Below are 13388 nucleotides of genomic sequence, written 5' to 3' on the forward strand. Positions count from 1 at the left end.
CCTATTAATAATATTCAGATGAAAATATTGAAGCTAAAACACCCTGAATACCCAACGAGTAAATTAAATGTAACAAATGCACTAAATAACTATAATGTGCACTAATCTTTTTCCAAGAGCTGTCATACTAATTTAATTTATTTTTTAAATTTGTCTTGCTAACATCATCAACATAGACTACATGTGAATGAATATTTTCAAAGCTGAAAATAATTAAAACTAAATTACGGTCTCCTTTACACCAAAAATATCTTAATCCGTTAATTCCAATGTCCATTGAAAAGGATATTTTGATTGCCTGAAATTTTGAATTGATAAAATTGCAAACTTATCTAATCAACAAAAAAAAAATTACTGACATAATGAAAATAAATTACACGATTTGTATTGTGTTAAAAAATATCAAATTGTTTGTTATAAGGTATTACTTATATTTCTATAACATTGAAGTCATAAACCTTATTATTTATGTATCTTCAACAAAGTATCTTTAAAAATAATATTTTGCACTACTTATAGGCGACGAATGCAAACGATAAGCTGACTGTTTACCGACACAGCGTATAAAGTTGGAATTTACACAAGCAATTTTTAACTATAACTGTCTGTTTAGTACAGAACAAAGATAAGATCTTTAATCGTGGTACAGAACCACAGAATAAATGATTTATATTGATTATATTTTATTATGTCTACGATACGAGGAAAATGAAATCGGTGCCGTTATCTACTACTCTTGCACCGACTCGCAATGGTTGGCCAATCAGTCAAACTGTATTGGTGCAACTCTTATGCACCGGTGCAAAGCGCCAATAATAAATTTAAGTAGATAACAGCTGTGATAGTAAATAATCGTCAGGATAATTGCTGATAAATGTGAAGTATTCAATTATCACGATTTTATAACCGACGTCTTCAGTAATAAAAACCGTTTTATTTTTCAGCCGTTTTTAATTTACAGAAAACGTTTAAAATAATTTGTCTGTTTAATACAATGAATCGTAAATAACAACGATTGAATACATTAAAAAATATTAAAAACAAAAACATTGCGAAACAACGTTTTAGTATGGCAAACCAACTTCAAGGATTGGAATCCATGAATAAAAAGATTATTTTACAAATAAACTCAGGTTAGCACATTAAATTTTGGAAATGAAACGTTTGATCTCCAAACAGTGTTGTGTACCATAGAATGATTAGTATCTACCTAGGATTAGCAATATTTTTCACATAATCTGGTGTATGGTAATTAATGGTAATTGCATTTTTTGTATTGTACCAGCCACCAAATATAAATGAGAAAACATGTATTTATCTTAGAAACTATTAAAATTAATTAATTTGTATTATATATAATTAATTATCTATGTAATAAAATTATATTTATAAAAAGGCTAGAGAAATTAATATTAGCACGAATAAAATTCATAAAGAAAATTGACAGCTGAACAATCATTTTATAGATTTTGCTTATGTTAAAGTACTTAAGTCTAAATACAATAAAATGCAATTAAAAACTATGAATCTCTATCAAGGATTTTTGTGTAAAAAAAGTCTTGTAACTGTCTGGTGATGGTAAAAAATACTTGTAACAAAAAAATTAAACAAAAAAAATTTATTGAGCAAAAACTATGACATATTTTCCTTTAAAACCTTTGTCAAAACTAACATTACATTGCAATTGAACAACTGGTGGTTGTACAAAATCTTTAACAAATCTTTAATATATTCTGTTCATACTTCTCACGCAAAATTTCAAATGTAATTGCTTTTATCATTTCAAAATAAGTTCAAATTACCAAAATATTTGTTTCCTAAGTATATTTTGTGACCAGCAAAGCTACAAACAGCTCGGGATATCACAAAATAAATAAATAAAATATGTTTTCATTAATTAATAGAACAATGGTTAAAAGAAAGTTTCATTTTTAATAAAAAATTGCTTTATCCGTAATTATATAATAATAATTATTAGGTATTACATTTAATATTCTCTACATACCTTTGTTAAAATTAGTAATTTAAATGAAAATTATTTATATTTATTATCAAGTCTGTGATAATAATAAATGGTATACATTATTAATATATTTTTTTAGCCTATGGATTTGGTTTAGTCAAAGGATCTATTGTAATTTACGCAACATTGATGAACCAAAAATTACAAACGGCTATAATTCCAGTCAATCAAAATGAACTGAAATTTGCTTCAGATATTGTATGGTACATGGATAATGCTACACTAAAAAAGTAAAAACTAAAAATTATATTAACTTCTACAAATAACTTCTTATTTTCTTGTAATGATTCATTAATATTGTTTTATATTGATAAAGGTTGAAAATGTCTAATGCATCGATTAGAATCGAGTGTTTTCGTATTCCAATAGATAAATTAAGTTCAAATGAAAAGCTTGGTTACCTTTTATTAAAAGTAAAGGGTGCACAAACTATTAATCCAACATCCAATGATCGCGTAAGTAATACTGATTTCAAGTTTCAATGCATAAGCATATGACATTTAATAATTTATTGTTAATTAAATTATTATTAAATTTCAAAATTTTAGATAGAAAATATTTCATACAAATTAATAGGATCAAAAAACTGTAGTTATGATCTTAATTTATCATTACGAATTGAAGATTTAAGCGATAAAACTATTGAGAGATCACCAGAAAAAATCAAAAACTCAAATTTAATAAATAAGAATACAATTGTTGAAAATTGTTTGAAAAAAAGTAATGTATTATATAATCATATAATAATTACTTTCTAGATATTTTATGAATATAATATGTATATGTTAAATATAATAATTTTATTACTTTTTATATAAAATAACTTGGTCATTAATTGGTGTAATATATTTTTAATGGCATAATAAAATAATTATAAAATTAAAAGCAAAATTTTATCAATATTACTACTTCTGTAACCATTTAGTCTTGAAACAATTTTACCAGTTTAGACTATTTACATTTACAATACATATAAAGAATAAATACTTAACCTTATGATTATCATATACATAATATTTTTATTTTAGTAGAAGATAACAAACATTTTGAAGAAGACATTGAAATAGATTTACCAAAACCTGATGTTAATATGTTAGAAAAAATTGATATTTCACCAGAAAAATATGAACAACAGTAAGTTTTACTAAAATTAATAATCAAGATTTTATAGATGACAGGTATACATTTAATTTATTATGATTGATTAAATACAATTTATATTTTTCTTTAGATATGAATGCAATTTTAATGTTCAGCAAAACTTAATTGAAGAATTAGAAGATTGGAAAGACAAACAAATGATATTATTTAATGAAAAAGTCATTATTTTATTTTTGATATCAAGTAACCACAACCATACAAATTACAATTTATTTTTATTTTATTTACACAGATGAAAATAAAAGAAGAACAACTGTTAAAAGAATTTAACAATAAATGGTCTAATGATAGAAAACGCATTGAAGACGAACTTACCTATGCTATGTCCAAATGTAAAGCATTAGCTAATGATTTAGACAAAATGTCTGATATGTTAAAAGAAAGGGATGCTATTGTAACGGCTAAAGAACTAGAAGTATGATAATTTATGTTATATTATTATACTTTTTTCTGTTAAAATAAAATATACTGAGGTTTTGTAGTTAGCTTGTCAAAAAGATAGTATGGACAAAACATATTTTGGATTAATACAAAATGCGCAGTCTTCCAATGCACAGTCAATTAATGAACTCAGTAATAAAGTTTTTGAAATGGAAACAAAATTACATGAAGCAGAAAAAATGAATATTTTACTAAAAAAAGAAAACGAAGAACTGAAGTACAAAAACAATTCTGGTTTACATGTACAAGAATTAGAAAAAACAATTGTATGTAATTTAAATTTAAGCATATTATATATATTGTGCATATTAATAAATAAATATTATGTTTAGTCAAATTTAGAAAATAAACTTGAAGAAGCTAATAGTTCTTGTATGTTCTTCAAAGAGCGGTGGATAGCATCTGTAAGAAAAATTAATCAAATGTATACCAAATATCATGGAACGAAAACTGATGATCATTTACTTAACAATAGACAAAAGTAAATAATCATATTTTTTTTATTTATTACTTGAAAATAAAATAGTTTTGATATTTTCAAAATTAAAAAGTACAGTAAGCATTAGATTAACTAAAGATTTTTAAATTATTTTATTTTAGTTATCACATTTATTGTTAAAAAAAAATGATTTATTTTTTATGTTTTTTAGTATTCAAAACATATTGACTAATCAAATTGTTGAACGACAACACGATGAAGAAAAACTAAGAACACTCTTAAATGATATAGGTAAATTACGACAAGATATGGCCAATACTAATTATTAATTTTACTAGTGTAGAATTTGTAATATATAACAAATAATTATATTATATTTATATATTTATAAGACATTTAAAAAATTTTTGTTTATGGATAATATAAATTTTAATAAAACTTGTTATATTCTTATATTTCTAATTTATACTATGTCTACTATAGACTAAAGAGTAAGTTATGTATAGTAATATAGATTATGACCATTTTTTAGTTGATAACTAACAAATTGCCCCTCCCCCGTTTAAGACCACTGTATCCACCCTTGGTAATATTTAATATTATCGCCTATTACCAATACATTTTTAATAATTTTTTTTTTTAGCATTATGTTTATCAAGAAGTTAGATAATATAAAATCTTCAAATATTTTTGTTAATATTCCAATAATTTATATTACTAATAACAGAAATCAAATTTTTAAAACTAAATTCCTTATGTTTTCCTATAAATAATTACAAATTATAACTTAGTCTTAAATGTATATAGTAGATTGTTATTGACCTAACAAAATGTTAAACAATGATGAAATAGTTTATTATCATATATGTATATATATATATTAACATTACTATTGTAATCCAACTTATTTATATAACTATGTTCACTATATATACTATTAAATAATAATAAAAAAATTATTTATTTTCTAATGTTTATTTAATTTTTAGTTATTATTAAATTGTGTAGATTTTAGAATAAAGTGGGTCAATAAAAAATATAATAAAAAATTATTTACAGCAATAATAAATAATATTTCACTAAACCTAGAATACACATTAAGTATAAAAGGTCAATTATCTTCTAACAATGTAAGTACTATGCTCAAGAGATTTACATGATACACTTTTAGACATTACTAAAATGCAGTAGCCACGATGTAGTGGATTGATTCTGCAGATGGGTCAAGACCAACCTAATCAGGATAACAACAACTGAAGTAATAGTCGACACCATAAAATAAAATTTTGTTTAAGCTTTAGATATCCATGCATCCAACACCATTCATATCAAAGTTAATAAAAGAAACACTAGCTACATAATGTCTATAATTTAACATGAATCATGTATATTTAATATGCCTAGGGTATTGGTGTTCCAAACAAGTTCTATTATTTCGCTTAAATAGGCCTTGGGTTTATTACTTTTAAAACTACCAAATATTTCTTTAATAGGATGCTAGATCCACATGTATTGTCTTCATCTTACAAACGTAACGTAACAAATTTACTTTCAATAAAAACAATTGTCTGTTTTGTATACTAAAATGAATTAACCTAGTTTAAGTTAAGAACATCTGTGCTTATTGGGTTGCTTAAGTATTAGATATTTTAAATATTTTAATGTTTTATAAAGCATAAGCATTTTTGAGTTGTTATTTATCTTGCTTAGAAATTAAAATATTAAAAAAAGCTAATACTTAAGTAAGTACTTATTAGTATTTTTAGAGACATGTATATTAAAATAATACTTATAGTAGGATTAAATTTAAATAATATATTTTATTTAAAAAAAAATAATTTCACAATATTACAAACAAAATGTATTAGACCCTTTTTAAAATTTTTTTCAAGTAAAATTATTTTAAAAACAATCAAATAATTATTCAAAATTAAACTTTAATTAGTGTTAAAAAAATGATAGAGGCATCAAAAAGATTTGTCCCAAAAGTCTAAATCCCGGCTTCCTCTCGAGATTATGACAGGGACGACTTTTTTATAAATCGATTTTCCCAATCTTTGCGTACCATCATATACAACTGAAGTGCTACCTTAGCATCTTCAACTGAACTATGTTCTCCATCCTGTATACTGACTCCAAGTAATCGTGACGCCAGTAGTTTCAGACTAGGCTTTCTAACTTTTGTATTTTCCTTCACATTCCAGTACGTTGAGGTATCTCTAATCAAATGTAAGGGATGGTTTAACTCCAATACTACCAGATCATGTTCTAGTCCATGGCCTACCAATATTTTCTGTTTGACTATTTGATGGACTTCTGTTTTTACTATGGCAAATAACTCCCCGTTTGCAATGTCTTGAGGTCGAATGCCACTCACCCGCGTACGATAATCTGTAACTTTTCCTCTGGGCTTGACAAACTTGTCGTAGATAGTTTCGCCCTTAGAATTAACAATTGAAACACGAGCTAATGCACTTCTTTGTCCAATCCCGACCATTTCGCAATCGATCGCTAAAACATCTTTATCTTTCTGTTTTAAAACATAAATAAGAGTAGATCAGTACAGTGAGTCAATTACACTCAACGGGCTGGAACCATAAATGTTCAAATTAAGTTATCTATATGACAACACTGTTGTTCAAATAAAAGGCGAGCAAGGGAGAACGTTAAGTCAATTCTGGTGTTCACACAACGTCAAAGTTTTTATTCATTTTCGATTACAATATTGGGTAATAAATAGTTATAAAAAGACAGTAGAATAACACACTATCACCGAAGAATTGGGCAATAGTGACTGGAGAATGGACTGAACTAAAAGACTACCGGAGTTACATAGTAAGCGACCAAAAGATCTGGCCAGATACAACGTATTAGATAAAGTACACATGAATCACACAACAAAATAACAAATAAATTAATTTTAAATTATTGAGCAGTGGTATTTTGGTTTTAGTTCAGTTTGATGTAATTTTATGTATCTGTGAACATGAAAATACAATGAAAAATAAAAAATGTGCTATAAATTATAATACGCACTATAAAACTACAAATATGCATTTAAAATGTAAAAATGTTAAAATATTATACAAAATATGAAAAATACAAATAATGTTATTTTAATAGGATGATCTAAATCGAGGTAAATTCTCATCAAATTTCAAAAATCTTATTCCAATACGTATACGCATTTACATATAAATCCGGTCCCAAATTAATATACATTTATCTGTGCTATTTTTATATAAAAATTAATGGTTTTTTTTCTAATAAAAACACACTTGGTTTTCCTATTAAAATTTATAAGTGCCCCGCTTTTAGTAAAAAAATTATGGTCACGTTATAGATATGTCATATCTTAAAATATCAATTACCTTTGATTGTTGTTGATTGTTCACGCATTTTGCATCACCATTTTCTGGTTTATTGAGCAACACTTCTTTAGCTGAATTCATTGACGCAATTTTATTTAAAAATACTTAAATAAAATAATTATAGACCTATAAGAAATAAAAATTATCTACACATTCTACACACTAATAAATACTAAATACACTTGATGTCTTGATTTTATAATATTAATATTATACATAACATAAAATTATAAACCATTCTCCTGTAAACAGTGGCAGCGTCTAATAATTGCATAATAAGCGCAACTAGGGTCAAAAATCTGAGGGAGCTAAAAATATTTACAAGTCTCATGTTTAATCTAAAATGTTCTACCCTTCATAATCACCTAGCAATGGTTTATATAAGCGATTTTTAAAGAGGAATGTGGCAAAAGCCCAACATATTAAATTGTTTGTAAATAAGGTAGGTAGGCATGTTTTGACAATACAGTTATAAGTAACTTGGTTATTAATTCAGTAAAAATAAACTATGCATACTTACTCATAATAAATATATAATAAAATGAGGATGTCATAACACTCATAACCTCCTAACACTTCCTTTTTACATGCTACTGTCTAATCAATAAAAATAGAAAGCTTAAAAAAATAATACACCTATTTATTAATAAAAAGTATTGTTTATTATGAATAATAATGTTTTTAAACAAAATTATATTAAATGAAAATGTATGCAGTAAAAAGAGAAAAAAATTATTTTATCATATACCTATTATAATAAATTACATAAGTACCTAACTCATAACACATAATGATAGTATTATTATTTTATATTAAAGTAATACGCCTATCCTTTTTTGAAAATTTATCAACAATAACCTAAGTGTCAATTTTATTAGCAATGTATCTCTTTCTATACATAAAATAGATATATAACTAAATCTTTCTTGTCCCATACTACTTCTTAACCAATTTGTTAAAATTGAGGAAAATGAGCGTTTGCATGTAGCTGAACTTACAGGTATTATTACTGCAATTTGTATTAACTTATATAAATTTGGATAGATATGGTTTTCAACAACTTTTTTTAAATCATTAAAATCAAAATCATTTTTTTAGACTTTTAAACAATTATGTGCAACTATCATTTCGGACCGTAAACTGTCGATTTCCTATTGGAAATTATAACTGATAAGCTACAATAGAGTTGTTATAAACGTCAATAAATATTAAATTATTTTGTTAGTTTTAATTAAATGGTTTCAATATTTTTAATAAGCTTCAAGTAAAATTGTTTAAAAACTGGGAGGCTATGGATAAAACTGGGGGAGCTAAGCCCCCACAATTGCACATTTTTCTGTTTTTTAAGTTAAAAAAAAAAAAAAACTTGTTTCAGTTCATAATAAAATATAATTTGCTTATTTTTGTCGTTACACAGAAAGAATAACCGTAGGAACTTCAAAATTGAATTAGTTTATTTTTGTATGGTTTTACCGTTGTATGTTGTACCATTGATATTGAATAATATATTAAAAATATATATTAAATCAATGGTTGTACTTGTACCTACCAGCTAACCGTTCTAACCTAACGAATAAATGATTCAAACATTATTACATTAATATATTATGAAAAAAATACATCACCTGCCTTTGAAAGAATATATAAAAGTGATCCAAATAAATCAAAAAATATGTTTTATATTAGACACAGACACACAATTAACAGTTAGGTTACTAGTTACTACTTACTAGAGATCCTTGCTCCGCTTATATTATCAGCACCTAAGCCTGTGTTGAGTGTTGTCGGCATTTGCCACGCTAAAAATAAATCCAGTCGACTATACAATATACATCGACAGCGACTCGAACGCGGCAAGCCGGCAACAATGCAACATAGTACTTTATCTGTTTATCATATGAAATATGAATGTAAATAATAATTATTTGAAAATAATAAAATAGCTTATCTTATTTTATTATATAAATAGATAAAGAATAAGAATTACCATACACCAGAAGAAATAACATAAAATAAAAAATAAAAATAAAATCCAGACATTAAAATAAAACGATCAGTTTGATATTTTATTTCATAAAATATTAGAATCATACATCAGTATAAATGAAATAAATACTTAGTTAAAAGTAATAAATAAATTTTTCAGTACAACATGTCAACACCATGAATATTATGGACTATCTACTACTCAATGGCGGATCAAGGATTTAATTTTTTTTTTTTGGGGGGGTGGGGAAATAGTCCAAAACGCAAATCTTAAATTTTTTCAGTAATTAACATATACATACAAATAGACAATAATTTTAAATGTGTATTTAACTTATGCCGATTGTTCGGGACGCCGAGGCCCTTCGACCCCCCCTTAAATCCGCCACTCTTACTACTACTATTTAGTATTTACTAACTACTATTACCAATGGGCAGTGGCGGATTAACGCATAGGCCAAGCAGGCCCAGACCGAGGGGCGCCTCAATTTTAAATCATATAAAGGACGCTGTCTACGACATCCAGTATAAATGACAAAAATACGAAATTGACTATGACATTTATCGTAACCTAACTGTGGTTTTGAAGATGTATTTATTTACAATACTCATAAATTGTCCAAGAGAACGTTTTTTTTCGGCTCACAAACGGGTAAAAAACAATTTAAGATCAACAACTATACGTCTATACATCAACCCGATTAAATGTATTATCTCTTAGTTTTCTAAGAATACTTTTGGTTCCTTTGTCTAGCGTTACATTTATCGACAATCTTTGAAAAATACAGAAATGACGATTATACAAGTACCTACACGTTTGCCTTCAAAGTTCACACAACATGGTAAGTACATACAAGAGTGACGAACATACGCCAGACGTATAGCCGTATAGGAATGAGGCTTAATTATTATTATAATTATACGTTATAGTCGTTATAGTCGTTTATAAAGATAAAGAACAAGTATATTTGATCATGTATAATAAAAATAAATATATTTAAATCAAAAAATCATAACATAGTTTATTAGTATTAACTATCTGAAACCCCTTAGAAAGCTTAAAACTTTATATTACACTGTCTGTTGGTCAACCTAATCGGGGAAAAGAAGTATGATTAGAAGAGTTATAAATAGGTAAAATGATGGATATGTTTTTCAATGTATTATTTTACTTATTGGTTTTTACCAGAAGTATACTAGTATCAAACATCATACAGTAAAAAGATAGATTATAATCTGTTACTTGAGACTTTTCGAGTCCTATTATTCTATGCTGTAACTACACTATTTCATAGAATAAAATAATAATAATTAAATATTTTGTACTTCGGTAGTAGAAGTCTAACACAAGATGTAGAAAAATTAAGGCGATTGGTAACATTTTAAAAATGAAAATTCACATTTCTTATTACTTTTATTAGGAAGCCTGAAGGTACATTTTTATTTTTATTTAAAGAGGACGCCATACCCGCATATGTTGTCTCTGTCTTACTAACGTACATCATAACAAATTTTCATTCAGCAGAATACATTTTCTGATGTTAGCTTGAATATTAGAATAAATTTACCTATTATCAAATTAAAAGGTAAGAATATTATCTAGACAATGACATATGCTTTTATTGATATTATCATATGTCATTGTCTAGATAATATTCTTACCTTTAAATTTGATAATTGGTAAATTTATTCTAATATTCAAGCTAACATCAGAAAATGTATTCTGCTGAACGAAAATTTGTTATGATGTACGTTAGTAAGACAGAGACAACACATGCGGGTATGGCGTCCTCTTAAAGGATTCTTAGAATTTCCACCTGGAGGCAGGGCCTTTCTTGAAGAATTTTATGTTTACACACCAGTAGGTGTATACTGTGTTCTATAACAAATTAAATGTATTTAAGATTTTGAACGTAGTGATGAATGTATTGATTTTACAATAATGTGTGTTTTTTTTTTTTGTGTTTGACATCACGTTTTGGAGTATTAATAGTACTTTAATTTTTGACTTCAGACCCTCTTTGAAAAGGAAATTGAATCTAGTACGTTGGTAAAAAGTAAAAAATGTTCAGTAAATTTCAAAAGTGTCAGGAAATCCCCTGTAAATATAACGGAAAAACGGGAATTTTTACGCATATAACCACTTTTCGACAAAATCGATTTTTTGATTTTGCTGTAACTCAAAAACGAATCATTGTAAATACTTGAAATTTTCTCCAAAAGTTTATATTAGCGTTATCTATTTACGATTAAATTTTCAAAATATTTAGATTTTTTTTAAACTATTTATAGACCATTGAAATGTTCGATTTTTCTAAATTTTTTTTCTTAAAATGCCGATAAAAAAAATTTGGCTTTCCAAAAAATCTTTAAAATTTAATACAAGGTTTATTATAAATTGTTCTTATTGTAGTAAAAAAAAAAACAAAAATCGTTAGTCACAATTTTTGTTTATAAGCACTTATAGTTCAAATGTTTACACAATATGTCAAAATTACGAAAATTTGCAAGAAATTTTGAAGTTAAAAATCCATAAAATTTTTGTAATTTATATCTAAATTAAAAAAAATTCAACACAAGGTTCTCCATAACATTTTTTTTTTCAAATAACTGTAAAAAAAAACTCCAGCGTCAATATAAAAAAAAAAATTATGAGTGTATGAAATTTATTTTTTTAAGAAATCTAGTAAAATAATGATATATTACAATTTAAATATAGGTAATAATATAATATATCCTACTAATCCTCCTAGACTGACAAATCATCTCCGTTCAGAATCATTTTTCGTATACAACGATACCTGTCATGCATTCAAATTTAACACATCCATTAGAGTGATCTACTATACAGCAGAGCGATATCCACTAGCCCACCTTTTTTGTCATGATGTGTAATATGTTCAACATAAGTATTAAGTATGTAGACCTAGATATAATTATATAAATATACTAAAATATAATAATATAGGTATTGCAACTAAATTTATATTTTAATTATAATTTATATATTTCGTGGATTTAATAATATAAATAAATATCTAGACTACCAGAGAACCAGATAAATGTATAGATATTATAAAAAATAAGTATCTTTAAATAGGTACCTATTTAAATAACAAATGTGTAGTAGAGGTTAACGACATTTTTAACTTTATTACTTACCTACATGATTACACTGTCACGTTGAATTATGTTGTGGATTAAATAAATTTCATATTAATACTGTATAATGTATACTAGGTATATAATATTATATATACATAAAATAGTAGGTAGAATGTTTTCATAGGAGTCAGGAGATATCCATGTCAAGCATATGCCCTTCAAACAGGTATGTCATTAATTGTATACATTATAATCAGGCTAAATTGGAATTTTATGTGTTAAAAATAATAAGCTATATGTTCATATATATGTATTTTATATGAATCAAACAATTTTAAATGCCTAAGCAGATAGTATGATGTATACAAATATAATTTTTTAATTTTTTCTTATACAATATGGCATTTGCATAGTTATTTAAACATTTTATCAATATCCAAAAATGACGTGCATTTTCTTATCTATTATTAAAAAAATTGTTTTCGTGTTTTATTATACTTTAAATAATATAATATTATAGCATTAAATAATTAAATACATACACAATAAAAATATAAAATGTTTTTTATGATTATAGAATGATCATGAAGATCTGTGAAGACTCATTATTTTTTAAATCGTACGTGTCTATAGTAATACGCTGGTTTTATTTCTAATAAAAATTGGAAATTTGAAAATAAGTAAATTGGTAAAACTGAGAGAAATCAAAAATCCAGGAATTACAGTTTTTAAATTTTCCAAAATCCAATTTAAACAATTTTTACTTAATTATCATATTATATTTAATCAATGTCCATTACATTACATTTTAAATAAAATAAATGTTGGACAAAATGGTATTTGGTACAAAAAAAAAATTAAA

General features: G+C 25.5%; 2 protein-coding genes across 4 annotated transcripts; one reads left to right on the forward strand and one right to left on the reverse strand.

The window, feature by feature from the left end:
- Positions 1 to 899: 899 nt before the first annotated feature.
- LOC113557464 (RING finger protein PFF0165c-like) lies at positions 900 to 4762 on the forward strand. 2 transcript variants are annotated; one of them, XM_026963001.1, is made up of 10 exons: positions 900 to 1133; positions 2103 to 2253; positions 2340 to 2478; positions 2572 to 2743; positions 3052 to 3157; positions 3255 to 3342; positions 3417 to 3599; positions 3667 to 3891; positions 3958 to 4106; positions 4276 to 4762. In XM_026963001.1, exons 1-10 carry the CDS (start codon positions 1070 to 1072, stop codon positions 4391 to 4393), a joined length of 1395 nt encoding a protein of 464 aa, XP_026818802.1. In that variant the 5' UTR covers positions 900 to 1069; the 3' UTR covers positions 4394 to 4762. The 2 variants fall into 2 exon arrangements, with proteins under 2 accessions (XP_026818802.1, XP_026818803.1); XM_026963002.1 differs by having other exon boundaries at positions 3055 to 3157.
- A 1164-nt stretch (positions 4763 to 5926) lies between these two features.
- LOC113558481 (RNA exonuclease 4) lies at positions 5927 to 9278 on the reverse strand. Of its 2 annotated transcripts, none has more exons than XM_026963944.1 (3): positions 9166 to 9278; positions 7436 to 7561; positions 5927 to 6594 (listed from the first exon to the last, which is right to left on the reverse strand). In XM_026963944.1, the coding sequence occupies exons 2-3, from the start codon at positions 7514 to 7516 to the stop codon at positions 6079 to 6081; spliced, it is 597 nt and encodes a 198-aa protein (XP_026819745.1). In that variant the 5' UTR covers positions 7517 to 7561; positions 9166 to 9278; the 3' UTR covers positions 5927 to 6078. The 2 variants fall into 2 exon arrangements, with proteins under 2 accessions (XP_026819745.1, XP_026819746.1); XM_026963945.1 differs by lacking the exon at positions 9166 to 9278 and adding an exon at positions 9061 to 9121.
- Between the last annotated feature and the right edge of the window lie 4110 nt (positions 9279 to 13388).

Source organism: Rhopalosiphum maidis, chromosome 3 (assembly GCF_003676215.2).
Source record: "Rhopalosiphum maidis isolate BTI-1 chromosome 3, ASM367621v3, whole genome shotgun sequence".
NCBI lineage: Eukaryota > Metazoa > Arthropoda > Insecta > Hemiptera > Aphididae > Rhopalosiphum > Rhopalosiphum maidis.